The 25,974-nt window shown below is 46.2% G+C and overlaps 1 protein-coding gene and 1 long non-coding RNA gene across 2 annotated transcripts in view; one reads left to right on the top strand and one right to left on the bottom strand.

The window, feature by feature from the left end:
• LOC117753748 (piezo-type mechanosensitive ion channel component 2-like) overlaps positions 1-25,974 on the bottom strand; it is a 27,908-nt gene continuing 1,934 nt past the window's right edge. Inside the window, exons 3-56 of the mRNA XM_034572045.1 lie at positions 24,901-24,990; positions 23,886-23,993; positions 23,403-23,445; positions 22,732-22,852; positions 21,926-22,178; positions 21,607-21,820; positions 20,976-21,123; positions 20,728-20,901; positions 20,490-20,607; positions 19,907-20,283; positions 19,482-19,587; positions 19,190-19,410; positions 18,586-18,734; positions 18,186-18,264; positions 18,007-18,101; positions 16,110-16,548; positions 15,832-16,008; positions 15,641-15,754; positions 15,331-15,531; positions 15,047-15,251; positions 14,800-14,901; positions 14,311-14,488; positions 14,151-14,237; positions 13,692-13,848; positions 13,098-13,194; positions 12,812-12,977; positions 12,650-12,739; positions 10,217-10,305; positions 10,063-10,128; positions 9,779-9,891; positions 9,350-9,470; positions 8,023-8,094; positions 7,763-7,929; positions 7,124-7,653; positions 6,680-6,985; positions 6,504-6,605; positions 6,108-6,264; positions 5,826-6,008; positions 5,562-5,742; positions 5,010-5,109; positions 4,783-4,930; positions 4,604-4,691; positions 4,381-4,507; positions 4,025-4,183; positions 3,766-3,913; positions 2,484-2,672; positions 2,315-2,407; positions 1,881-2,047; positions 1,625-1,741; positions 1,311-1,390; positions 973-1,186; positions 650-791; positions 349-477; positions 1-316 (exon numbers count right to left, since the gene is read on the bottom strand). Coding sequence (XP_034427936.1) covers positions 376-477; positions 650-791; positions 973-1,186; positions 1,311-1,390; positions 1,625-1,741; positions 1,881-2,047; positions 2,315-2,407; positions 2,484-2,672; positions 3,766-3,913; positions 4,025-4,183; positions 4,381-4,507; positions 4,604-4,691; positions 4,783-4,930; positions 5,010-5,109; positions 5,562-5,742; positions 5,826-6,008; positions 6,108-6,264; positions 6,504-6,605; positions 6,680-6,985; positions 7,124-7,653; positions 7,763-7,929; positions 8,023-8,094; positions 9,350-9,470; positions 9,779-9,891; positions 10,063-10,128; positions 10,217-10,305; positions 12,650-12,739; positions 12,812-12,977; positions 13,098-13,194; positions 13,692-13,848; positions 14,151-14,237; positions 14,311-14,488; positions 14,800-14,901; positions 15,047-15,251; positions 15,331-15,531; positions 15,641-15,754; positions 15,832-16,008; positions 16,110-16,548; positions 18,007-18,101; positions 18,186-18,264; positions 18,586-18,734; positions 19,190-19,410; positions 19,482-19,587; positions 19,907-20,283; positions 20,490-20,607; positions 20,728-20,901; positions 20,976-21,123; positions 21,607-21,820; positions 21,926-22,178; positions 22,732-22,852; positions 23,403-23,445; positions 23,886-23,993; positions 24,901-24,990 — 8,270 coding nt within the window. The 3' untranslated portion in view covers positions 1-316; positions 349-375. The remainder of the gene's footprint in view (positions 317-348; positions 478-649; positions 792-972; positions 1,187-1,310; positions 1,391-1,624; positions 1,742-1,880; positions 2,048-2,314; positions 2,408-2,483; positions 2,673-3,765; positions 3,914-4,024; positions 4,184-4,380; positions 4,508-4,603; positions 4,692-4,782; positions 4,931-5,009; positions 5,110-5,561; positions 5,743-5,825; positions 6,009-6,107; positions 6,265-6,503; positions 6,606-6,679; positions 6,986-7,123; positions 7,654-7,762; positions 7,930-8,022; positions 8,095-9,349; positions 9,471-9,778; positions 9,892-10,062; positions 10,129-10,216; positions 10,306-12,649; positions 12,740-12,811; positions 12,978-13,097; positions 13,195-13,691; positions 13,849-14,150; positions 14,238-14,310; positions 14,489-14,799; positions 14,902-15,046; positions 15,252-15,330; positions 15,532-15,640; positions 15,755-15,831; positions 16,009-16,109; positions 16,549-18,006; positions 18,102-18,185; positions 18,265-18,585; positions 18,735-19,189; positions 19,411-19,481; positions 19,588-19,906; positions 20,284-20,489; positions 20,608-20,727; positions 20,902-20,975; positions 21,124-21,606; positions 21,821-21,925; positions 22,179-22,731; positions 22,853-23,402; positions 23,446-23,885; positions 23,994-24,900; positions 24,991-25,974) is intronic.
• On the top strand, positions 15,949-18,108 carry LOC117753767. Its single transcript, XR_004612307.1, has 4 exons — positions 15,949-16,084; positions 16,170-16,324; positions 16,488-16,566; positions 18,048-18,108. It is a non-coding gene; the product is annotated as an uncharacterized LOC117753767 (long non-coding RNA).

Below are 25,974 nucleotides of genomic sequence, written 5' to 3'. Positions count from 1 at the left end.
TAGAAGTCACATTTAATGATTCCATGTTCTCCAGGATGTGAAGTTTCCCTGCAGTTATTCATAATCAACAAATAATACTGTAATAACGCTGCCTGCTGTGTGACTGTCCTGAGTTTAGATTCAATAGAAGGTCATCGTCAGCCTTAGCTCCGCCTCTCAGCTGTTCCTATTGGTCACCTGGCTAATAGGTGAGTTCTCTCAAATGAACCTTTCAACAAATTTCTATTGACGTCCATGTTTGAGTTCCAGCCTGATGGTTCCTTTGGCCTTTGCAGTAACATCTGGAGAACATCTGGTGAACGATCCCCGAAGGTTCCTTCAGTAACGGTTAAAGAATGTTGAAGGAACCACATGTTGATTCAGCTGATGATGATGTCATCGCCGTGTCCATTTGATCAGAGTCTCAGGTGATCGATACAAGAAGATCAGTTTGGCGTAAAGCTCCTCCTCTAACTCCAGCTCACCTGTCTCTCTCACCTGAAAGAGCCAATCACATCGCAGCATGTCAGCCAATCAGATTCAAGCATCACATTAACACACAAAACTCTAATCAGATTATCACAGCAGCTAAACGAGTTAGACAGTGAAACTGATTCAGTGAACTAATGAGAAGAATCGTGTTATAAAAGTGATGATAGCAATGTGGTACCAGGAAGATGTCGGTGCAGAGTTTGAGGATGCGGTCGACACAGGGCAGCTCCTCGAACATGATCGAGTGACTGATCCCGCTGAAGAATTCTCTGACGAACTTCCCGATCACCAGAACCACTGACGCATACAATCCCATGATGCTGCGGGGGGAGGGAAGAGTGGGGGGAGGTTTGTTTCTTTACTTTTTTATTTTGACTTCAGTACTTACTGTCACTATAGTAATGATTACTGCATGAAGGAATAGTACTCTGTGACTTTAGTGACCATATGGTAATAGTAATCTATTACTTCAGAAGTACTGTACACAGAGGTAATAGTTACCCATATCCAGCCAAGAAGCCGAGACTCGGAGGACTGACTTTATCACTGAACACAAACAGCTGAAGCCCCGCCTCCCTCTTGTCCTTCAGGGAAGCCCCGGCCTGAACTGGCACTAAGCTGGCAGCCGGTTGGTCGACAATCCACCACTCCCGGACCTCTCTACTCTGATTAGTCGACCTCTCCAGAGCCAACAAGATGTCCTTGTAGCGGTCATCTGATTGGACAAGAGAAAAGAGAAGCCATGTGATTGGAGGAGTGGATTAAACAAATTTATAACAAAATGATCTAAAATCAATGTTCGTAACAAAGTGTTTGCATCAACGTAAAAAACATCAAACCTGCGTAAAGTTGTTGGATTGGTTTGGCATTGGAGTCGCTCGGAGCTCGGATGAAACATGGAAACACTTCCTGTATCACCCTGACAACAACAAACACACAACTCTTTTAATTAACATTTGTTTAATGTTTCACTGATTCATCAGTAACGTTTCATCTGATCTCAACTGCTCAATGCTACATCAGCTAGCTTAGCATTGAGCAGACAGGAATTGTTAGAGGGAATGCTGGCGGACATGTTTGTAGTGTTTCAGTCTATCTCAAAGCTGCTCTGTTGCTGGGAGGGTCCCCCCCCCCCCCCCCCCCCCGTACTCACACAGGAAGTGTCCTGGTCCCGTTCAGCAGCTCGATCAGCTCCAGGCGAGTCTCATTGTCCAGGTAAGTCACATGTTTACCTGATGCAAGCTCCACCTTTGCCCCCAGACTCAGGTTCCTGTTTAAAAAAAGCTTTATTCAACTGGTGAACGATCAGTGACGTGCAGCTGCTGAACGCTGGACAGTCCAGGTACTTCACTAGAGATTATCAGGTATGAGTCGGTTTTGATGTTTGATTATTGATCATGAGAACAAACCTCTGAATCGTCCAGGACAGGGTGAGGGGGAAGTGGTCGAGGTTGAGCACCTGGCTCAGGTACTGTCTGCTGGGCGGACTGATGGTCCACAGCGAGTTACTGCTGCCCTGCAGCTCCGCCACCGTCACGTCGTCACGTGTGTACGCCTCGAGGAACTGCAAGGCACTCTGGGAAACACAGGCCACAGAGTCACTGCAAGAGTGTAACTGTAGGAGTAATGCTAAAACTGCTAATACTACTGTGAACACTGCTAATACTACTGCTAATAGTAATAGTAAACTGCTAAAGGCTCATTTATGCTCTACGTTAAACACGGACACGGACCTTCTGGAAGTATAAATGCAGTGATGGTCGGTACGTCTGAGACGTACGCATTCAATTTTGTACGTAAAAGGAAGCATAAATTAGACTTAATAGTTTAAAGGAGAACTTACGGGTGTGTAACTGTAGGAGCTGACGAAAGAGCTGAAGTCTTCCTGAGTCAAATCCCTGAGCTGATTCTGCTGTGCACTCATGGTGAAGATGGGCTGTAACAACAACACTAACACTGGTCATCGTGCTGCTAATCGAATAATACAGGTGAGCCAGGACAGGTGTTTCTACCTGGAAGCCTCCGAGCGTGATGGTCAGAGAGATGTCGAGCGGCCGGTTCACGACTCCAGCCACAGATTTAATGAGCGACATGAAGAGCAGCGGGAACCACACGATGCAGATGAGTAAGAGAACGATGAGGCCGCCCATCCCGTACTTCACCACCCGCTTCTTCTTCTGCCCCCGAGGCTGAGGGTACCTCTGTGGACACACACACACTTCATCCACTGCTACACACACACACACTTCATCCACTGCTACACACACACACACTTCATCCACTGCTACACACACACACACTTCATCCACTGCTACACACACACACACTTCATCCACTGCTACACACACACACACTTCATCCACTGCTACACACACACACACTTCATCCACTGCTACACACACACACACTTCATCCACTGCTACACACACACACTTCATCCACTGCTACACACACACACACTTCATACACTGCTACACACATACACACACACTTCATACACTGCTACACACACACACACTTCATCCACTGCTACACACACACACTTCATCCACTGCTACACACACACACACTTCATACACTGCTACACACATACACACACTTCATACACTGCTACACACACACACACTTCATCCACTGCTACACACACACACACTTCATCCACTGCTACACACACACACACTTCATCCACTGCTACACACACACACACTTCATCCACTGCTACACACATACACACACACTTCATACACTGCTACACACACACACACTTCATCCACTGCTACACACACACACACTTCATCCACTGCTACACACACACACACTTCATCCACTGCTACACACACACACACTTCATCCACTGCTACACACATACACACACACTTCATACACTGCTACACACACACACACTTCATCCACTGCTACACACACACACACTTCATCCACTGCTACACACACACACACTTCATCCACTGCTACACACATACACACACACTTCATCCACTGCTACACACACACACACTTCATCCACTGCTACACACACACACACTTCATCCACTGCTACACACACACACACTTCATCCACTGCTACACATACACACACTTCATCCACTGCTACACACACACTTCATCCACTGCTACACACACACACACTTCATCCACTGCTACACACACACACACTTCATCCACTGCTACACACACACACACTTCATCCACTGCTACACACACACTTCATCCACTGCTACACACACACACACACACACACACTTCATCCACTGCTACACACACACACACACACACCTTCTCTGACTCCCTCCAGCACTTTAAGACGAAGCAGTGGGCGTAAACATCCTCCACACAGATCCATGAGGACAGAGACAAAGTGGTGTCCGTCCAGACCCAGTCCATCACCGCCCTCAACTCTGTCAGGAAGGGAACCAGACGGAACCTAGAGAGACAGACAGGTAGAGACACAACCAGGCACAGAGCTTACTACATCCTTTTCAGGTCATTGTGCTAAGCTAGGCTAACAGGGCTTCAGGGTTGGGGTAGGACTCACCCCTGGAACAGGAACAGGTTGAGGTAGTTGTGACTCTTTGTCAGGAAGTTTCCCAGAACTCGTGTTGGGTAACCAGATCGAATCTGATAGGCCGACAGACCAAAGTACACGCACTTCACAAAGTACCAGAGCTGAGCCACCAGGTTCTGATTGAAACGTCTGGAGACGCAGACGAGAACAGAAACAACACTGACGTTCACGTTTGTGTTTGTAGAACTGAGACTGAATTACCTTAACTTAAATAAACTTCAAACAAACCATAAAACTCACTTTCAACTTGGTTTAACTTGATTTATTTATCAACTCAGTTTAACTTGAGTTCTGTTGTTAACTAGTCTCAGGTATAGGTTAGTTACCTCTCGGTGACAGTCGGCAGGATGAAGAACATCCAGAAGTGGATCCCAAAAACCAGAATCACCTGAAACACTAACTTCCCCAAAACTGTCTTCCTCAAATAAAGAGCCCTGTCTATCACCATGGTCCCTGCAGACAGACAGTAAGGAAGACAGTGAGACAGATCAGCAGTGAGACAGACAGATGAACAGACACACAGGTGAGACAGTAAGACAGTGGACATACCAAACTGGATCAACACCATCACCAAGAACGCTTCAGGAACCTGATCTTCTGAGAGGGAGGAAGTGATGTCAGCAGCCGCCGAGTGTTTCTACGAATCATTAGAATCAAATAAAAGTGAGTAAAGTTTCAGCTCAGATTGAAATATTGTTCGTAAACATGGTTAATGAAACCAACTTTACTCCAAAAGCCCAGAAGCCAAAGACGATGATGATGAAGTCGACGGTGTCTGCGAGGAACATGAGGACATAAACGTCGGTGACGGCGCTGTACTCTGGTTGGACGAGAGCTCTGAAGAACTGACAGGCCGGACGGTAAACTGACATACACCTGAGAGAGAGAATGATCATGTTGAGTGTTCTGTCCACACGAAACAAAGACAGGACAGTTAACGGCAGTGTTAGCATACCTGCTAACAGAGAACTCCTTGACTCTGATGGAAACTTCTCTGAGTTTCTGCAGCAGCAGATCAAACCTGCTGAACTGCTGAGGTCTGGAACTCACACTGCCTGAAAACACAGCAACTGATTTTCATTCTCTACATTTTTTCAAGTACCTTTTCAAAGTCACTTAAGCTCTTTCATTTAACTGTGAATAATAAGAAATTGTCTTTGAAGCCTGACTTAGTGGCCCCCCCGGTATTTTTATTTTTACTTCCAAATATTTTCAACAGGGTTAAGGTTAGCGCTTTGGTTTCATCTTCGAGCCCCAGTTATTTCTGATGTATAGAAATGATCCACTCATCGTATCTGTAACTGGTGAAAACATCAGACAACTCTGATCATGAGACGACATCCAAAGAACCTTCGATCGGAGTGATGGGACGTTGAGCTGCTGATATATGAACGTTACCATCTGGAACCAGAATCTTCAAATGTTTGAAATCTGATCGTTTAAGATTCTGTACTCTGTCCTGAAACGTTCATTCGTTATTGTTGTTTTTAGGTGTATTTGATTCTACCTGCAGGAGAGCGCAACTGGGTGGAGCTGGAGCGCGTTCGTCTCCTGCCTCGCCGTCGGAGTGTGTTGGCGAGGTCAACCCCGTCACTGGAGGAGGCACAGTCAGCAGAGTCAGTCTGGTGGTTGTGGTGACGGAGGGTGTCGGCTTCCATGCTAATGGTCTGATCCCAGAGTCCGTGGCACTGTGGAGGAGGAGCCAGCTGTTATAATTCAGAGTTTTTTACCTCGAGTTCAGTTCTGCGGTAGAATAACTTGTGTTTTTTACCTTGAGTGTGGCTCTGTGGTAGAATAACGTGAGCAGCTGCAGCAGGTCGTACAGGACGTAGCCTTCCTTCTTCTCCACTCCGAGGATGTTTGGGGGGTGAAACGGTTTGGATCGGTCCACCTCCAGCTTCTGGTTAAATGGGAAGAAACCGAACTGGAAGAAATACTTGATGACGATGGTAACCTGGGGACACGGACACACAGACAGATATACAGTAGAACCAGTTATATATATTTATAAACTATTAATATTCAAAAGATAAAGTAAGAAAGAAACAAAAACCTCAGTGTAGATGATGGCCGTCATCCAGAAGGTCTTACTGGGTCGAGGGACGGACAGCATCGCCCAGAGAAACACCAGAACCGGAAGTACTAATGTCAGACAGCTGGCGGACACCATGTGGTTCAGAACGATGACCAGGTAACACACAGTCTCCGACCTGCCGGTGAGTGGAACCCATGTTTAAACTGTCCGAGGAACTCATTTAATGTAACTTCTGATAACCTGATTGTTTCAGTATTAAGAGTTTTAAAGTTTGGTGAATTTCAAAGATAAACGTCTCACAGAGAATCTACGGAGCCTGTGTCCTCAGGGGACACTGAATGTAAAGAAGATTATCGTCTGCATGGTGAGAAAACTGAGCCGAGCTTCTGTGGCGTTACCTGTCGGACAGTTTACCTGGCTGCCAGGATGTTGTAGAGGGCGTAGCACAGCTGGAGCAGCTGAGGCTGGTTTCCATAGAAACGGTCTGATGCCTCCAGCTCATCATCATAGAAAGTCCTGAAACACAGACAGACAAAGTGTTGAGTTACAGCAGGTGTCAGGGGACTGATCTTTGACTCACCTGTCCTCACCTGTTCCTCAGCAGCTCGCTCGCTGTCAGCTCCTGAGTACGAGACGTCAGCGGACAGGAAGTGGAGGCCGAGTCAAACAGAAAGTCGTTGGTTTCCCTGGGAGTCAGCAGCCACTTCCTAAATCCTGACTCCGCCTCCCCTCTCCTCCTCCTCTGTCCATCCTCCCTCGTCTCCCTCACTTCCTCCTCATGGAGGTCGAGCCCGATTGCGAGGCTGTAGGAGGGGGGGAGGAGGAGGGAGGAGGTGCTAGTGAAGGTCTGCGTTGGCCGTGTGTCAACAGGAAGTGGCTGGTTCCAATCTTCACAGCTGTTCAAACAGAGAGAGGCACATGATAAAACAGGTCGCTAACTGAGTCATGCTAAGCTAACCTCCCACAGAATCATAACACTTGATCAATATATCAATACATCAATATGAATTTCTGACGTCGCTCCAGCATCCCACCTGTGTGTGCGACTGATCTTTTCTTCCTCTGACGATAAAGACGACAGAGACTGGACCCTCTCCATCCTGGACAGTTTGGGTCGTGATCTTTGGCTGGTTTTAGCCACTATGCCTTCTGGGACATCTTCTGCTGGGACTGTTGCTGGCTCTTCTCCTGGTTCATTATGACCATCTGCTTCTGGTTCTGTTTCAGGTGGACTTACTGTGGTCTGTAGTCCACCTGGGTCGTCTTCGGATCCAGTTTCAGGATGCGGGTCTGAACCGATTGATCCTAGTCCTGGTTCTTGTTCAGAATTTGGATCGTCCTCATCGTCTGAGTCTGTTTTGGGTTTCTCTTCTTTCTCTTTGGTTGTTTGACCTCCAGCTTCTTCTTCATCTGTATCAGGACGTCCTCCCTCTTCATCTCCTCCCCCCTCTCTTCCTCTCACTGTTGCATCATGGGAACTGTAGTCCAGACCCGACTCTCTTGATGTTTTCATCATCTGCTCTTCGTAGTAAACGGTGATTGCCTCTCTAGTGGGCAAGTTACCCTGATCAACCAAACAAAAAAGAGGGAGAATAAACATGAAGCAGGTCCTCCATCTTTGTTGTAGTTCACAGCTCACCCCCCAGCAGGGATCTGTAGTCCTGGGTGTGTACCTGTTTGGCCTGTTGTGTTAGCATGCAGTGCTCGATGCGGAGGACGGTGGAGATGTCAACGTGTTCCTGACACAAACCGCTGAGCCAGGCAGTCAGAGAGTCCAGCAGAGCCGACAGCAGAACCCAACAGAACCGCAGTGTGTTGGAGAGCCGATGCAACACTGTGTCTGAAACACATCACCTCATCGTTCACCGTGGACCAACATGTTTAAAGCGACAGTTTTAGTTTACTTCAGGTGAGTAAATATAACATCTGCTACCTGAACCCTCCTCTTTCTCCTCTTCCTCTTCACCATCCTCCGTCTCCTCCGTCACTTCTATGACTCCAGCTGCTGCGGAGGAGGAGTCAGAGTCATTGGTTTAGGTAACAACTCTATGCAGATGACACACAACACTTCAAGTCACTCTCTTGTTAACATAAATACGTTGGTTTTGTGATGAAGTATAATTAACATCTCCAGTGAAAAGAACCTTGACTAAACTTATTTGGTTTTTATACATTTCTCATGTTACGTTCTTTCTGTTTATATCAGTGTTTTAACTTTTTGTTTCATCGTTATGTAAATCTTCCTCTGGTCTTAGTGGTTGTTATTGTTATCACTAGAGCTGGTTTCAGACCAGCAGGTCAAATCCAGAGAATCGTCTCCAGAGCTTCTCCAGAGTTTGTGTTTCACAGCTGAACAACACAGCAGCAGGTTTTCTGCACTGACTCGTTCACAGCATCAGATCCTCCTCATGGTTCAGGTGAGAGGGGGGGCAGCCGGGTGCAGCAGACAGAGACAGGAAGTGACGTGTGACCTCTGCTGCAGAGGTCATGTGATCATGTTTACATCACCTGACACCGTCTCAGCTCTGATCACCACGAACTCTCTTCACATCTTCGTCTGTGTCTTCTTCGTGTGTGTCAGCACTTCTTCACCAGAGACATTTGTTTTAGTTTCTTCATGTTTGTGTCCCGTGTTAGAAGCTCCGCCCCCCCCCCCCCCCCCCCCCCCCCCCCCACTCAGTGAATCAGTGGAGGATCCTCTGCTGTGTTCACACTGCTCCTGGATCTAGACTTTATACAGGAGCTCAGGAGGAGGAAGACAAACTGAGTCTGATCCTCCAGAGAAGATCCAGAGAACTGAGGAGCTCAGTCTGAAGCAGCTTGTGTTTTCATGTCGTTCGTCCGTCAAATTGTTGTGAACAGGATATCTCAAGAACACTTGAGGGAATTCATTCAAATTTGATACAAACGTTTAAATCAACTGAAGGATGAACTGATTATTTTTGTAGTCGAGGGTCAAAGGTAAGTGGTCACTGTGAGCTCATGTTTTTGTGAATGAAATATTTCAGAAAGTGCACTGGTTGGGGAAGGCAAACAACAGCAGGAAGGTGGTTCTAGTTCCCGATGTTTTTAACTTCACATTCAGTTTGAGACTTTATCTTTTGACCCAGAGTCCTGACCATGTTATTGACTTATTGTGTCCTGTAACTCAAAGGACATTGTGAGACCTTATCTATCTGACATCAGAGGACGTTTCCTTAGTTCACTAGTTCTTTCTGAATGTTTTATGCTGGGTGGACATTTATCCTCCCCCTCCTCACCTCCTTTCTTCTCCTCCTTCCTGCTCCTTCGTTCAGAGGAATTCTTCTCCCACAGTTTCTTCTGGTTGTTTCGAGCTCTCATTGCTGTTCTGGAATCTGTTATCCAGGCGTGGTAAACAAACTAATGGAAACAAAGATCATCATCACATCTTGTAAATTATTTGTTGGTGTTAAGTGAACTCACGCATTCATTGAGTTCATTTAAGATAAACCCCTCAGAAGGTTTGACTTGTCGTGTTTTTGAGCAAGTTTGTATCGTTGTGGTGTTAATACAGATTATTATTATTATTATTATTATCTTATCTAATCCTTTTTCAGCAGAATCTTGCGTTTGTTCTGTCTAAACATATAATAAAATCGGACTGATTTTGGCTCATTTGCGCCCTCTAGCTTTCGTGACAGATATATGTGGTTGTCATGGAGTCGAACCTGGAAGGCTGATTTCTCAGGCTCCGCCTCCTTCTTCTCTTCCACCTTCTTTTCTTCATCCTCCTCTTCCTCACTGTCTGTCTCAAACAGGTAGTAGTCCCCACTCCTCACCACTGCAGACAGACAGATACAGACAGACGGGTACAGATATAATATTTTCAGAGCTTCACTGTGTTCACTGTCTATATATTATGTCTGTTATTATTTGGTTTGATACAAAAAAAGTTGAATTGAATAAAAACGTGGGTGTGAATGGTGATGATGTCAGAGGTCATGTGACTCACTTGAGGCGTGGTTTACCCAGGGCCTCCACCAGTCCTTCTGCTTCTGACCCTTCTTGTTTTCTTGACCTACAAATCAAACACAACAGCTGATTCTGTGATTGACAGCTGTGTGTCTGTCTGTTACCATGACGACAGATGATGTTTGTTTACAGACCGTCGGTGTGGCAGCTGTCCTGAGTTAAACTCAACATTTTCTCTTTTCCTCTGCGAAACTTCTGCTGTCGAGACTTGATCCTTTCCATCCTGAAGCAGATAGACAGGAAGTAGTTCAGGTCAGACCACCACCAGGAACTGGTTCTCTGTGTTTTGACTGGTTCTCTGTGTTTTGACTGGTTCTCTGTGTTTTGACTCGTTCTCTGTGTTTTGACTGGTTCTCTCTGTTTTGACTGGTTCTCTGTGTTTTGACTGGTTCTCTGTGTTTTGACTCGTTCTCTGTGTTTTGACTGGTTCTCTCTGTTTTGACTGGTTCTCTGTGTTTTGACTGGTTCTCTGTGTTTTGACTGGTTCTCTGTGTTTTGACTCGTTCTCTGTGTTTTGACTGGTTCTCTCTGTTTTGACTCGTTCTCTGTGTTTTGACTGGTTCTCTCTGTTTTGACTCGTTCTCTGTGTTTTGACTGGTTCTCTCTGTTTTGACTCGTTCTCTGTGTTTTGACTCGTTCTCTGTGTTTTGACTCGTTCTCTGTGTTTTGACTGGTTCTCTCTGTTTTGACTGGTTCTCTGTGTTTTGACTGGTTCTCTGTGTTTTGACTGGTTCTCTCTGTTTTGACTGGTTCTCTGTGTTTTGACTCGTTCTCTGTGTTTTGACTCGTTCTCTGTGTTTTGACTGGTTCTCTCTGTTTTGACTGGTTCTCTGTGTTTTGACTGGTTCTCTGTGTTTTGACTGGTTCTCTCTGTTTTGACTGGTTCTCTGTGTTTTGACTGGTTCTCTGTGTTTTGACTGGTTCTCTGTGTTTTGACTGGTTCTCTGTGTTTTGACTGGTTCTCTCTGTTTTGACTCGTTCTCTGTGTTTTGACTGGTTCTCTCTGTTTTGACTCGTTCTCTGTGTTTTGACTCGTTCTCTCTGTTTTGACTGGTTCTCTGTGTTTTGACTGGTTCTCTGTGTTTTGACTGGTTCTCTCTGTTTTGACTGGTTCTCTGTGTTTTGACTGGTTCTCTCTGTTTTGACTGGTTCTCTGTGTTTTGACTGGTTCTCTCTGTTTTGACTCGTTCTCTGTGTTTTGACTGGTTCTCTGTGTTTTGACTGGTTCTCTGTGTTTTGACTCGTTCTCTGTGTTTTGACTGGTTCTCTGTGTTTTGACTGGTTCTCTCTGTTTTGACTCGTTCTCTGTGTTTTGACTCGTTCTCTGTGTTTTGACTGGTTCTCTGTGTTTTGACTCGTTCTCTGTGTTTTGACTCGTTCTCTGTGTTTTGACTGGTTCTCTGTGTTTTGACTGGTTCTCTCTGTTTTGACTGGTTCTCTGTGTTTTGACTCGTTCTCTGTGTTTTGACTGGTTCTCTGTGTTTTGACTGGTTCTCTGTGTTTTGACTGGTTCTCTGTGTTTTGACTCGTTCTCTGTGTTTTGACTCGTTCTCTGTGTTTTGACTGGTTCTCTGTGTTTTGACTGGTTCTCTGTGTTTTGACTGGTTCTCTGTGTTTTGACTGGTTCTCTCTGTTTTGACTCGTTCTCTGTGTTTTGACTCGTTCTCTGTGTTTTGACTGGTTCTCTGTGTTTTGACTCGTTCTCTGTGTTTTGACTGGTTCTCTGTGTTTTGACTGGTTCTCTCTGTTTTGACTCGTTCTCTGTGTTTTGACTGGTTCTCTGTGTTTTGACTGGTTCTCTGTGTTTTGACTGGTTCTCTCTGTTTTGACTCGTTCTCTGTGTTTTGACTGGTTCTCTGTGTTTTGACTGGTTCTCTGTGTTTTGACTGGTTCTCTCTGTTTTGACTCGTTCTCTGTGTTTTGACTGGTTCTCTCTGTTTTGACTCGTTCTCTGTGTTTTGACTGGTTCTCTGTGTTTTGACTGGTTCTCTGTGTTTTGACTCGTTCTCTGTGTTTTGACTGGTTCTCTGTGTTTTGACTGGTTCTCTGTGTTTTGACTGGTTCTCTCTGTTTTGACTCGTTCTCTGTGTTTTGACTGGTTCTCTGTGTTTTGACTGGTTCTCTCTGTTTTGACTCGTTCTCTGTGTTTTGACTGGTTCTCTGTGTTTTGACTCGTTCTCTGTGTTTTGACTCGTTCTCTGTGTTTTGACTGGTTCTCTGTGTTTTGACTGGTTCTCTCTGTTTTGACTGGTTCTCTCTGTTTTGACTCTTTCTCTGTGTTTTGACTGGTTCTCTCTGTTTTGACTCGTTCTCTGTGTTTTGACTGGTTCTCTGTGTTTTGACTGGTTCTCTGTGTTTTGACTCGTTCTCTGTGTTTTGACTGGTTCTCTGTGTTTTGACTGGTTCTCTCTGTTTTGACTCTTTCTTGGTGTTTTGACTCGTTCTCTGTGTTTTGACTCGTTCTCTGTGTTTTGACTGGTTCTCTCTGTTTTGACTCTTTCTTGGTGTTTTGACTCGTTCTCTGTGCTGGATATGTTTTGGACAGGTCTTTGCTGTTTGTGTCTCACTGTCTCTTCAGCAGGTCCATAGACGTCTTCTCCACTTCCAGTCTCGCTCTGACAGCTTTCACTGTTGATGCCTCGAAGAGCTCCGCCCCCCTGAAACAAACACATGTTAACATCATGTGACTGTCATGTGACTGTGTGTGTGTGTTTTGATAGGTTTGTTACCTGGAGGCCAGTAGTTGTGTGTTCTGCAGGTCCAAGACCACATACAGGAAGTAGTGACTCCTGAAGACTCGTCTTTGCAACAACAGGAAACAGAAACAGACTCCGTCCCAGATGATACCCGCCTCGTCGCTCGGTAACTCACACTGTTTACTGCTCTGCTGCTCCGCTGCCAACAGCAAGAACAGAGATGACAGATACAGACAGAGAGACAGACAGAGAGACAGACAGACAGACAGACAGACAGACAGACAGACAGACAGACAGACAGATGGATGGTTTTACGTACGTTTGGTGTATCCTTTGATGGTGCACGCCAGACTGAAGAGCTGAATCAGCCAACAGTGATTCAACACCAACGACTTGATGAAACCACACGCCAGGATCTGAGAGAGACAGGCAGGGAGACAGAGAGAGAGACAGGTAGGGAGACAGAGAGAGAGACAGGTAGGGAGACAGAGAGAGAGACAGGTAGGGAGACAGAGAGAGAGAGACAGGTAGGGAGACAGAGAGAGAGACAGGTAGGGAGACAGAGAGAGAGAGAGACAGGGAGACAGAGAGAGAGACAGAGAGAGAGACAGGCAGGGAGACAGAGAGAGAGAGAGACAGGCAGGGAGACAGAGAGAGAGAGACAGGTAGGGAGACAGAGAGAGAGAGAGACAGGCAGGGAGACAGAGAGAGAGACAGGCAGGGAGACAGAGAGAGAGAGACAGTCAGGGAGACAGAGAGAGAGAGAGACAGGGAGACAGAGAGAGAGAGACAGTTAGGGAGACAGAGAGAGAGAGACAGGTAGGGGAAGATATTTAGAGAGACTCCTCGTGTGACTTTAAATTCCATATGTATGTGATGTAATGATGATGATGATGATGACGATGTGTCTCACCGACAGAATATTTTTCATGGTGATGACAAACACGTTGTAGCCGATCAGACAGTCCCAGTAAACCAGGATGGATTTAACTGGTTTTAGTAACAGTTCTCCTCCGACCAACAGGAAGTAGAAGCAGGCGACCAGGTAACCCATACAGAAGATACTGATCCTGAAACAAAACAGCACGGTTGAGTTGTTTCTACATTTACAACAATTCATCCTTTAATCTAAATTTGAACAAAAACACAAAATATTTGCTATAAATTTGAGTAAAATCCCAATTTTTTCATTTTGCATTTAAATTTTTCAGGGAAGCAAACATTTTCAAATCTCACCGTGCAGGTTTCATCTAAATAATTTGGATTAAAGCCGGAGTTGATAATCGTGGAAATGCAAGAGCAGTTGTTTAAGCTTCATCAGTTTTTATGATTTTATGTCAAATTTAGAATTTGACTTAATACACCTACTCACCTCGTTGTCCCAGTGACGAAAATGATGGTGAGAACAAACCAGAACATGTAGCTGAAGATGATGACCTTCATCATGTCCAGGTAAGACCTGAACAAATAGAGAGAGGTCAGAGACACAGACGGGTGGACGGGTGGACGGGTGGACAGTGGGCGGGGTTTACCTGCCCAGCGTGAAATCAGGAACCGCGTTGAGCCGGAGTCGTCTGAGGACATCACAGATCTGTCCGTCGTCTCCGTCCAGCTCACTGTTGTCGCCTGCGAGGATCTGAACCGTCGACTGAAGCTCCTCCTCAAACACCTGCAACTGCAGCGACGCCCCAAGGAGGAGCAAGAAATCATCTGAACGGTCAGGAAACACAATTCATGAGGTTAGGTGTTACGACACGTGTGATGGTCAGGTGTTCCGGACACGGAGAGGAACCAGTTCAAAGTTCAACATGAATCTTGAATCGTTTTCTTACATTCTTACATTTTTTTGTGTAAATTTGGTTAAATTTGTTTTTGTTGACTCGTGATTCATTAATAAAATGTATTACCAAAATTATTTTGTTTTAAAATATAAAATCTACTTTAACAGAATGTCATTAAAATGATTTTATGGGAACTCATTATTTTACACTGTGTGATGATGATGATGCTGGTGGCCTTACAGAGGAGGAAGAGTGGGTTGGGTGGTGTCAGGTGATCAGGAAGGAAGAGCCATTTCACCACGTTAGAGTCCATGTTGGAGGCCGGAGGTCTCCAAGGATAATCTGAACATCACAACAAAAACAGATGGAATGTTAGTTTAGCGCCGTCCACCTTTAGCACTTCCTTCACCATTTCAGAATAAAACTTTTAATAAAACTTTTAGTGAAGTTAATAATCCCAACACTTTGTCTTCAGGTGAGTTTGTACCTGCACAGGCAGCAGGAGGGAAACCGATACACAGAAGGTACTGGAAACACAACAACCCAGACAGGAAGTAGCAGTATTTTGGCCACACTGAGGCAATGCACTTCCTGCTGCGACGTGATAGGACAGTGATGAGGCCAAAGGCATGGGCTACGGCAAACAGATCCATCCGCTGACCAATCACATTTACAGCCAACAGGAAGCAGGTCTGAGGGGGAGCATGGGAATGTTTTTATTCAAAACCAATAGCAAGTTAGGTTGTTGCTGTGGCAACATGAGCGTCTCACCTCCAGTCCAAACTTGTAGAAGAAATAGTTGAGGAAATATTTAAGGCAACTCAGAACATTGTCGTCCAGCTGACGCCTGGTGATGTCAGGAAACAGCGTTCTGGTAGGGGGCGGGACTTTCTTGTGACGGAGACGGTAGAGTTGCTGGTGTCGGTAAACAGTCACCTCGAATGCTAACAGTCCTAACATCATCAGGTTATACTGTGAAGACAAAGACAAGTTAGCATGATGCTTCGTTATCATCAAGCTGTACTGAAAAATATCAACACTTTCAAACGTTTTATTGATTGCTGATGTCATCACTCCTCACCCTCAGGTAGTCGAGCGGTTTTCCGTCTGATTTGCGAAGCCCGACCCACTGGGCGGGGTCAACTGGACCAGAGTACAGAGCAGATTGAGACAGGATGGTGCTGGAGTTATCTGGCTACAGAGAGACAGACAGGTGAGAGACAGACAGACAGCTGTACAGGCAGACAGGTATGATGATGTTGCCATGGTTACCATGGTGCAGTTGGACGAGTATCTGATTGGCTGAACAACGTTGAGTTGGTATAACATCTTACAAACAGTCACCACACAGGTCCAAACTGTACAGACTCCTGACAGTAGGGGGCGCCACGCCCTGCAGGGCAGAGCCACGCCCACACATAGCACAAACAGCATGTTAAAGACACACACCTGAAGAGAGAGAGACAGGGTGGAGAGACACAGAGGTTCAACACACATATCTGCAGAGAGACGGACAGAGAGACAGGTAAATATGACAGACAGACTCAGACCTCCTTCACAGAGACCCAGATGATGTAGGAGGAAACAATCTTGACAATGTGTAATTCCAGGAGCCACCAGATGAGGCGCTGCAGTCGCTGCATGGAGAGGAGGAGGCGCAGGAACAACACAGAGATTCGATCCACCACCAACCTCCAGGAGACCAGCGCTGAGGAGGAGATATCAGAGTCTACTTCCTGTTGCAAACTCAACTCCTCTGTCTCAGGTGTGACGATGTCGAGTTTACCTGTTATGTGGTCAGAAAGGGTTTCCTTTTCAAACACACAGGGGTAATGTTCCTCTTCCTCCTCTTCCTCCTTTATCCCCTTATCTTCTCCCTCTATCTCTCTCTCTCTCTCCCTCTCTCCTTTTCTCTTCTCTTCCTCCAGGAGGAGCTGAGGAGCTCCGCCCACTGACAGGTCGACCAGGCTGCCATCAGAGTGAACCAACCTGCAGAGAGAGAGACAGGTGAAGTGAGACAGGTGGGCACAGAGCTCTGACGAATAGTTGTGATGGTCAGTGGACTAGTGGTAGAGGTCTTTGGACTAGAGACTAGATGTAGAGGTCTTTGGACTTGTAGTAGAGGACAGGGGACTAGTGGTAGAGGTCTTTGGACTAGAGACTAGATGTAGAGGTCTTTGGACTTGTAGTAGAGGACAGGGGACTAGTTGTAGAGGTCTTTGGACTAGGGACTAGTGGTAGAGGTCTTTGGACTTGTAGTAGAGGACAGGGGACTAGTGGTAGAGGTCTTTGGACTATAGACTAGTGGTAGAGGTCTTTGGACTAGTTGTAGAGGTCTTTGGACTTGTAGTAGAGGACAGGGGACTAGTTGTAGAGGTCTTTGGACTAGAGACTAGTGGTAGAGGTCTTTGGACTTGTAGTAGAGGACAGGGCACTAGTGGTAGAGGTCTTTGGACTAGAGACTAGATGTAGAGGTCTTTGGACTTGTAGTAGAGGACAGGGGACTAGTTGTAGAGGTCTTTGGACTAGAGACTAGTGGTAGAGGTCTTTGGACTTGTAGTAGAGGACAGGGGACTAGTTGTAGAGGTCTTTGGACTAGAGACTAGATGTAGAGGTCTTTGGACTTGTAGTAGAGGACAGGGGACTAGTGGTAGAGGTCTTTGGACTAGAGACTAGATGTAGAGGTCTTTGGACTTGTAGTAGAGGACAGGGGACTAGTTGTAGAGGTCTTTGGACTAGAGACTAGTGGTAGAGGTCTTTGGACTATAGACTAGTGGTAGAGGTCTTTGGACTAGTTGTAGAGGTCTTTGGACTTGTAGTAGAGGACAGGGGACTAGTTGTAGAGGTCTTTGGACTAGAGACTAGTGGTAGAGGTCTTTGGACTTGTAGTAGAGGACAGGGCACTAGTGGTAGAGGTCTTTGGACTAGAGACTAGTGGTAGAGGTCTTTGGACTTGTAGTAGAGGACAGGGGACTAGTTGTAGAGGTCTTTGGACTAGAGACTAGTGGTAGAGGTCTTTGGACTAAAGACTAGTTGTAGAGGTCTTTGGACTAGAGACTAGTGGTAGAGGTCTTTGGACTAAAGACTAGTTGTAGAGGTCTTTGGACTAGAGACTAGTGGTAGAGGTCTTTGGACTAGTTGTAGAGGTCTTTGGACTAGAGACTAGTGGTAGAGGTCTTTGGACTTGTAGTAGAGGACAGGGGACTAGTGGTAGAGGTCTTTGGACTTGTAGTAGAGGACAGGACTAGTTGTAGAGGTCTTTGGACTAGAGACTAGTGGTAGAGGTCTTTGGACTTGTAGTAGAGGACAGGGGACTAGTGGTAGAGGTCTTTGGACTAGAGACTAGTGGTAGAGGTCTTTGGACTTGTAGTAGAAGACAGGGGACTAGTGGTAGAGGTCTACTCATCTGAGAGCTTTGATTGGACAGATTCAGTGTATGTGTGATACCTGGTGATGATGCTGTTGTGTGTGTCCACCACAGTCTTCAGGTCGGTCAGCTGCAGGAACGGCTCATGGAAGTAATGCAGGTGAACTATACACACCTGCAGAACAAAGACAACAACAGTCACGTCTGTCATGATGATACGATGTGACTGTGTTTGATAGAAGTGTGTCTGAGTGAGCACCAGTAAGAACGCAGCAGGAATGAAGATCCTGGTGAAAAGAACCGGAAGTGAGAACTTCTCCAAACCAACATCCTCCAACCTGGGAAGACAGAGAACCAATCAGAGAACCAATCACATGTGTACCTGTGTGTGTACTAGTGTGTACCAGTGTGTGCACTCGTGTGTACCAGTGTGTGCACTCGTGTGTACCAGTGTGTGTACTCGTGTGTACCAGTGTGTGTACTTGTGTGTACCTGTATGTGTACCTATGTGTACCTGTGTGTACTTGTGTGTATCTGTGCGTGCCTGTGTGTACACTGTGTGTATCAGTGTGTGTACCTGTGTGTTTACCTGTGTATTTGTGAGTATCTGTGTGTGTACCTGTGTGTACCTGTGTGTATTTGTGTGTACCTGTGTGTACCTGTGTGTACTGAGTCCAGTGTAATAACTCCAGGTGTGGGGGGATGAGGGAAATTGAAAGGTGTAGACCAGGATCAGAACCAGCATGGAGTAGACCACCACAGCTACCCAGAATCCCCTGAGCAAGGCACGCCAGCGCTCATAATTCAACTACAGAGGCACAGACAGGTGCAGTTAGACGGGTGTAGATTATTATTTCAAATGTCCAATCAGTGATATCAAACAGTAGCCACGCCCATTGCAACAATTCTAACAGAGGATGGACGATGAGATTTAGAAACCATCAACTGCATGAAGCAGTAACATGCAGTACTTGTACCTGTGAAGAGCAAAGCAGCAGAGACTTTGATATTACATGTAGAACTGCAGTAGTGCAGTCACTAATACAGCAATAGTAATGTACAGTAGTAGTACCTGCAGTACCTGCAATACTAAAAGTATTTGCAGTACTTTTTTTAATAACAGGACTTGCAGAACTTGTATTATTCGCAGTATTTACAGAGCTTGTATCATTTGCAGTATTTACAGTACTTGTAGTATTTGCAGTGCCTGAAGTATTTGTTGTATTTGTAGTACTTTAAGTACCGCAGTACTTGTAGTTTTACCTGGTACAGGGCGACGCAGCACAGGAACATCACCATGTAGATGACTTTATAGAGAACGATTTTTCCTTCAAAACTAACGAAGAAGAACATCGTTCCGCAGACGTAGATCCAGTATTTAACAAACATCCTGGTTACCACGGCAACCAGAGCCTCCATCTGAACGGCTCCCCCCAGGAGCAACACCTCCTCGCATGACACCTCCCCCTTCTTCAGGTCAGGCTCTGCTCAGACAGACAGGTGATCAGTGAGACAGACAGGTAATCAGACAGACACGTGAAGACAGGTGTCTCACCCTCCACATGGACAGTGATGGTAGACAGCTTTGTGTCCTCCTGTCTCTCGCTCTTCTCAGTCAGCGCCTGACGCAGCAGCAGCCAGAAAGTCAGAAGACACAACAACTGCAACAGCAGATCAGATTACAGTAGAGTTACAGTCTGATAATCAGATTACAGTAGAGTTACAGTCTGATAATCAGATTACATTAGTTACAGTCTGATAATCAGATTACATTAGTTACAGTCTGATAATCAGATTACAGTAGACTTACAGTCTGATAATCAGATTACATTAGAGTTACAGTCTGATAATCAGATTACAGTAGAGTTACAGTCTGATAATCAGATTACAGTAGAGTTACAGTCTGATAATCAGATTAAATTAGAGTTAACAGTCTGATTACAGTGATTGTAGGATTAGTAGTAAAAGTAGTAGTAGTACCTTAGAGGCGAGCTCCCTGCAGGGGACGTCTTTTCTGGGGAACAGTCCGGGGACTTCCTGGATCGGAGGGAAGCTGTAGATGTACTGTAAGATGACCAGCAAGTTGCCATAGGCAACCAACCATGGTGATGACATCAGTGTGTACCGGCGACGCTCTCGCATCATCCAGAGGACACATGACCACAGCAGCAGGACACACGTTAGCCAGGACACGTATGTGATGGACCACGCCATCATGGAGATCAGAGCACAGATGTAACTCTGTTTGAGGAGGAAGCTGAACGCCATGGAGGCTGCACTGACTCCGCCCACCTCGCTCCTTACCTCCCCCTCCTCCTCCCATCCGTCACCTTCAAAAACACACGTTTCCAAGGTGTCTGCGACATGAAACAAGAGGTCACATGATGTAAGTTCAGATGGAGGTCGAGTGAAGAAACAAGAATCTGTGATAACAGGAAGTTAAATCCATCAGATCAACGCCAGGCCACGCCCCCTCTGCTCAGAGAGACAGGTACTTTACTGACTTCTCTTGATTGGATTATTATTTTGTACCGAAACCTACCTGTCTAAACCAAACACTGACCTGATTGGCTGAGAGAGTATTGAGGCACAGAGTAAACATCCAATCCCAGGGCAGTACTCTGTGTGTGCGGGGTAAAAGAGTCAGAGGGGCTGTCATTGGTCGACGACGACAGCACCTGCTTAACAGAAATGCGTTTCCTGATCGTCACAGTTAAAACTACAAATCCCATCAGGCTTGATTATTGATTAAACATATGAATAAAAATGGATCACTTTTATATATAGATTTTTGTCCGTACGTCTGTGCACTCAGGTCGATCGTGAGCTCTCCTCCACAGCTCTCTCCGCCTCTCTGCTGTGATGTCAGCGATGACCTCATCACTCAGGTTACTGGTGGCGGTGATGATGTCACTGCTCCCGCTGACTGCTGACACCACCCTCTTTACGCCTCGCCTCTCGTCACCAACGATCAGCTGAAACATGTGACACCCGTAAGCCAATCAGATCTGCAGAACACTATGAGTGTGTATCACATCATCAAGGTCACCTGGTTCCTCCACAGCGCCGCCACCGTGTGAAAGAGCAGCAGAAGCGTCAGAGGACTGAGGAAGTGAAACCAGCTGAGCTCAGCATTCATGTGCAGCCTCCAGGGGGCGCTGCAGTCCACCGACACCAGAGACACCAGGCCAAACACACTGCAGAGCAAACCACCAATCATCAATTACCAAGGTGTGTGTTACCTGGTGAAGGTGTGTGTGTGTGTTACCTGATGAAGGTGTGTGTGTTACCTGGTGGAGGTGTGTGTGTGCGTGTTACCTGATGAAGGTGTGTGTGTGTGTTACCTGGTGAAGGTGTGTGTGTGTGTTACCTGGTGAAGGTGTGTGTGTGCGTGTTACCTGATGAAGGTGTGTGTGTGTGTTACCTGGTGAAGGTGTGTGTGTTACCTGGTGGAGGTGTGTGTGTGCGTGTTACCTGGTGAAGGTGTGTGTGTGTGTTACCTGGTGAAGGTGTGTGTGTGCGTGTTACCTGGTGAAGGTGTGTGTGTGTGTTACCTGGTGAAGGTGTGTGTGTGCGTGTTACCTGATGAAGGTGTGTGTGTGCGTGTTACCTGATGAAGGTGTGTGTGTGTGTTACCTGGTGAAGGTGTGTGTGTTACCTGGTGGAGGTGTGTGTGTTACCTGGTGGAGGTGTGGTTGGGAGGCCACGCCTCCTGTAGGGACGGCAGCTGGTAGCAGTAGAGGAGCAGGAAGTGGGAGGAGCAGTAGACCAGTGACATCACAGACACACACCTGAAGAGGAGGGGTGGGACCTGACCCGACCACGCCCACCAGGTGCACAACAACTGGAAACAGAGCAGGTAAGGGAGGGAGGAGAGGGAGGGGCATATGATACCTGGAGGGGGCGGGGCGGGGGGGGGGGGGGGGGGGGGTTCCATCAGTTCTGGATTCTATTGGATTCTATTGTTACCTGTGAGATTCTATTGGATTCTATTGTTACCTGTGAGACCCAGCAGAGCCGTCAGCAGAATTTTCCCTCCCGTCGTTGTCATGTGTCCAATCATCTGTCTGCTTTTACAAACCAGTGATTCGAGTTCAACCAGAATCCTGTTTCTGCTGCCGTCCTCCTCTTCTTCATCCTCTTCATCATCCTGTTCTTCATCCTCTTCTGCTACCCCCCCCCCTCCCAGCACAGAGTCCTCCTCAAACATTAGCTCTTCCTCCTGACGCTCCTCCTCTTCCTCCTGCTGAGACTGAAACAGGAAAAGAAGAGGTTTGGTTTTACTGGAGGTGTTTGGACACGTGTATCCACCTGTGGACATCTTGGTCCTGCATATGGACACACTGACGTCTGAGAGAGACAGTTATGAAGAGTGAGGAAGAGGAGGAGGAGGAGGTCTGGTTTCATGTTCACAAACAGACTCCGACAGAACCAATAATCAGCTGATTGAACTTGAAATGTAATCATTATACCCTGAGTGTGCGTGTGTGTTCGTGTGTGTGCGTGCGTGCGTCGGTGCGTGTGTGTGTGTGTGTGTGTAATGCAGTCACATAACGAGGTTACAGTTAATAAATATCTTACTGAGTTACACACTAATACAAAACAAACCTCGTTACGAAACAAGACGGGAAAACTTAATTAGGTTACACCTGCTTCATTAATGTGTGTGTGTGTGTGTTTGTGTGTGTGTGTGTGTGTGTGTGAGTGTGTGTGTGTGGGCGTGCGTGCGTTTGTGTGTGTGTGTGTGTGCGTGCGTGCGTGCGTGCGTGCGTGCGTGCGTGCGTGCGTACGTGCGTGCGTGTTACCTGTGTGTGTATGTTGGCGTTCAGTCTCACAATCAGCCTCCAGGTCAACAGACTGATGAACAACACGCCAACATCTGGAAACACCTGTCTCACTGCAGAGCCTGCATCACTTCCTGTCAGACTAAGAAAGAGAGAGAGTGATTGTGTTTGATTCAAAGACGTAATGTAATAACTGGTTTCTATTAAAATATCACACACGCACACACACACAGACTGAACACCGACCTTCTGGTAAGTTTACGACCCACTGTATCTCCTGACCCACAGGTCACATGTAATGAGTCCATGATGATGACTAAAGTAAGTGTGTGTGTGTGTGTGTGTGTGTGTGTGTAGGTGTTTCTAGAGACATGAAGTCCAGACAGAGAGACTACTGAACCTCCTACTGCTTAAACACACACACACACACACACACACACACACAGGACAAACACGTCTCCTCCAACATGTATGAAATTATACACTGATGTTTGACTTTTACAGGAGCTGAGTCAGCAACACACATACACACACATGTCTGAGTCTGGTTTTCTTTAATGTGTCAATAAAGTTTAACTGAGAACAGACAGAACAGTTGAGTTAGTGTGTGTGTGTGTGTGTGTGTGTGTGTGTGTGTGTGTGTGTGTGTGTGTGTGTTTGAGTGTCACTGTGTGACATGGCGTATGTCTTACCTCACCAGGCCAAGCTGACTGAGAGCTTTTTGCCATGATGTACCTGCAGGTGAGCAGACAGACAGGTGAGGAGTCAGACAGGTGAGGAGTCAGACAAGTGAGGAGTCAGACAGGTGAGGAGTCAGACAGGTGAGCAGACAGACAGGTGAGCAGGCGGAAAGGTGAGCAGACAGACAGGTGAGGAGTCAGACAGGTGAGGAGTCAGACAGGTGAGGAGGCAGACACACAGGTGAGCAGACAGAAAGGTGAGTAGACAGACAGGTGAGGAGTCAGACAGGTGAGGAGGCAGACACACAGGTGAGCAGACAGAAAGGTGAGTAGACAGACAGGTGAGGAGGCAGACACACAGGTGAGCAGACAGAAAGGTGAGTAGACAGACAGACAGGTGAGCAGACAGACAGGTGAGGGGGGGACAGACAGAAAGGTGAGCAGACAAACAGGTGAGCAGACAGACAGGTGATCAGGCAGACAGGTTCATCTCACAGTTGTAATCGGGCTGCAGCGTTGCTGTCGTCAGCTGGAAGAACGACTGCAGTAACAGGAAGAGGAAGCTGGACACACTCACGGCCATCACACAGCGACTCGTGTTACCTGAGAGACGGAGACTTTACTTTGAAAAACTCAGACAGGAAGTGATTTCTTCAGTGAGTCACCTGCAGGAGGAACACTGATAAAACTCTTATTTTGTTGAGTTTGTCTTTTTCTGCTGTTTTTTATCACAACGTTTCATTTCAGTTTAATTTGTATTAAACGATATGAAGAACGAGCAGCTGTGAGCATCCACCAGGGGGGGCTGATGAGGAGACGTGAACAAAAGAAGTTATAAAAGATATTTACACTTTAGTTTCTCATGTTTGAAACTTCTGTTTGTTTTTATTACCCCCCATCACATATCCTGAACCCGCCCCCCAAGGACGACCTCTCTATTCTCTGTGTTTCCTTCAGGAAACATGGACATCCTGTCATCCCCTGACTGTGTGTTACTGTGTGTGTTACTGTGTGTGTTACTGTGTGTTACTGTGTGTGTTACTGTGTGTGTTACTGTGTGTGTACTGGTCACAAACTGTATGTTCTATTCTCTCACTGACTCTAGATGTGACACTACTCAAAACATTCTTATTATTATCGTTATGATGATGAGAATTGTTATTATCATTATTATTATTACTATTATCAGTCGTAGTAGTATGTTGTTGTTATAATCAGTTCAGTCCCTGTTGTTGTGTGTTTGTAATGTTGTGTTCTTTTGTGTTGATACTTCAGAATTATTCCTCGTCGTTAGTGAGTCGTCCTCAAACCCGTCTACAATATCCTGTCACTAGTTTGTGTTCAGAGCTTTTTATAAACACAGTCTGTGGTGCAGAGTGAAGATAGAAAACTTTATGGTCATGGTTTATCTGCACTTTTATACTCAATGTTCTTTATCAAATTAAATTCTCTTAATTACTGTTCACATGTTCGGTTTACAGATCAGTACTGATTGGTATTTGTAGCCTACCTGTGGAGGAGGCCGGGTCAGGCAGCAGTGGCAGCAGCAGCAGCAGGATGACGTAGACCAGAGAGAATCCATTGTACCGCAACACACACGCTGAGAACACAATCATCAATACAACAATCAATACTACAATCAATACAACAATCAATACAACAATCAGTCAATCAATTAATACACCGTTCTAGAGGGAAGCTGACCGTTCTGAACTCATTGCTGTGGAGCTGTTTCCTGCCCCCCTCCCTCCCTCCCCTCACACTGACAACATCTGGCTCTGTGTGTGTGTGTGTGTGTGTGTGTGTGTGTGTGTGTGTGTGTGTGTGTGTGTGTGTGTGTGTGTGTGTGTGGTTAGCAGTGAGTCAACACACACACCTCCCCCTCTCTCTGGAATGTGAATCAGTTTAAAGGGAAATTCCACCTTAAAACTGAATCTGAGGCTGTGTTTAGACCTGGTATTAACATCTGTCCTGAGAGATCCGATCACATGTGGCCAGTGTTGAGTTCCTGTGTTCACACCTCGTTTTAAATATGTCCTGAATGGGTCGGATCTCACTTCCCCGCTCTACATGCAAATTAACCAATATGTCATTTGTTTTAGTTAAGACCAAACAATGTTGTTTTGAGTCAGTCTGAGTTTACAGATGTGTCCGATGTCACTGTGTGTGTGTGTGTGTGTGTGTGTGTGTGTGTGTGTGTGTGTGTGTGTGCGCGCGCGCGCCTCGGCAGGAGTCAGGAGACACTGAATGAATCTTGTGCAGTGAAGAAAGATTTCACCAACTTAAGAAAAGTAGCAGTCGTGATGTTTTGGTCACACAAACAAATGAGCTTTGGGCAACGATAAGAGAAACAATAGGTTCAGTTGGTAGTGAAACGGCAGCAGGTCAGAGGACGTCCTTCACATGTGTGAAGGTCAGAGGACGTCCTTCACATGTGTGAAGGTCAGAGGACGTCCTTCACATGTGCCCCAGGACACGTTCACACTGTTAACAGACTGTGGACCATGTGGTCTGGTGTGATCGGTTCTATATCTGATCTGAGTGCCTTCACACCTGAACTTAGAGCTGTCCACTTGTGATTGGA

Source organism: Hippoglossus hippoglossus, chromosome 20, assembly GCF_009819705.1.
Source record: "Hippoglossus hippoglossus isolate fHipHip1 chromosome 20, fHipHip1.pri, whole genome shotgun sequence".
Lineage (NCBI taxonomy): Eukaryota > Metazoa > Chordata > Actinopteri > Pleuronectiformes > Pleuronectidae > Hippoglossus > Hippoglossus hippoglossus.
The sequence above is the reverse complement of the archived record's forward strand: the minus strand, read 5'-3'. Positions and strand labels throughout refer to the sequence as shown.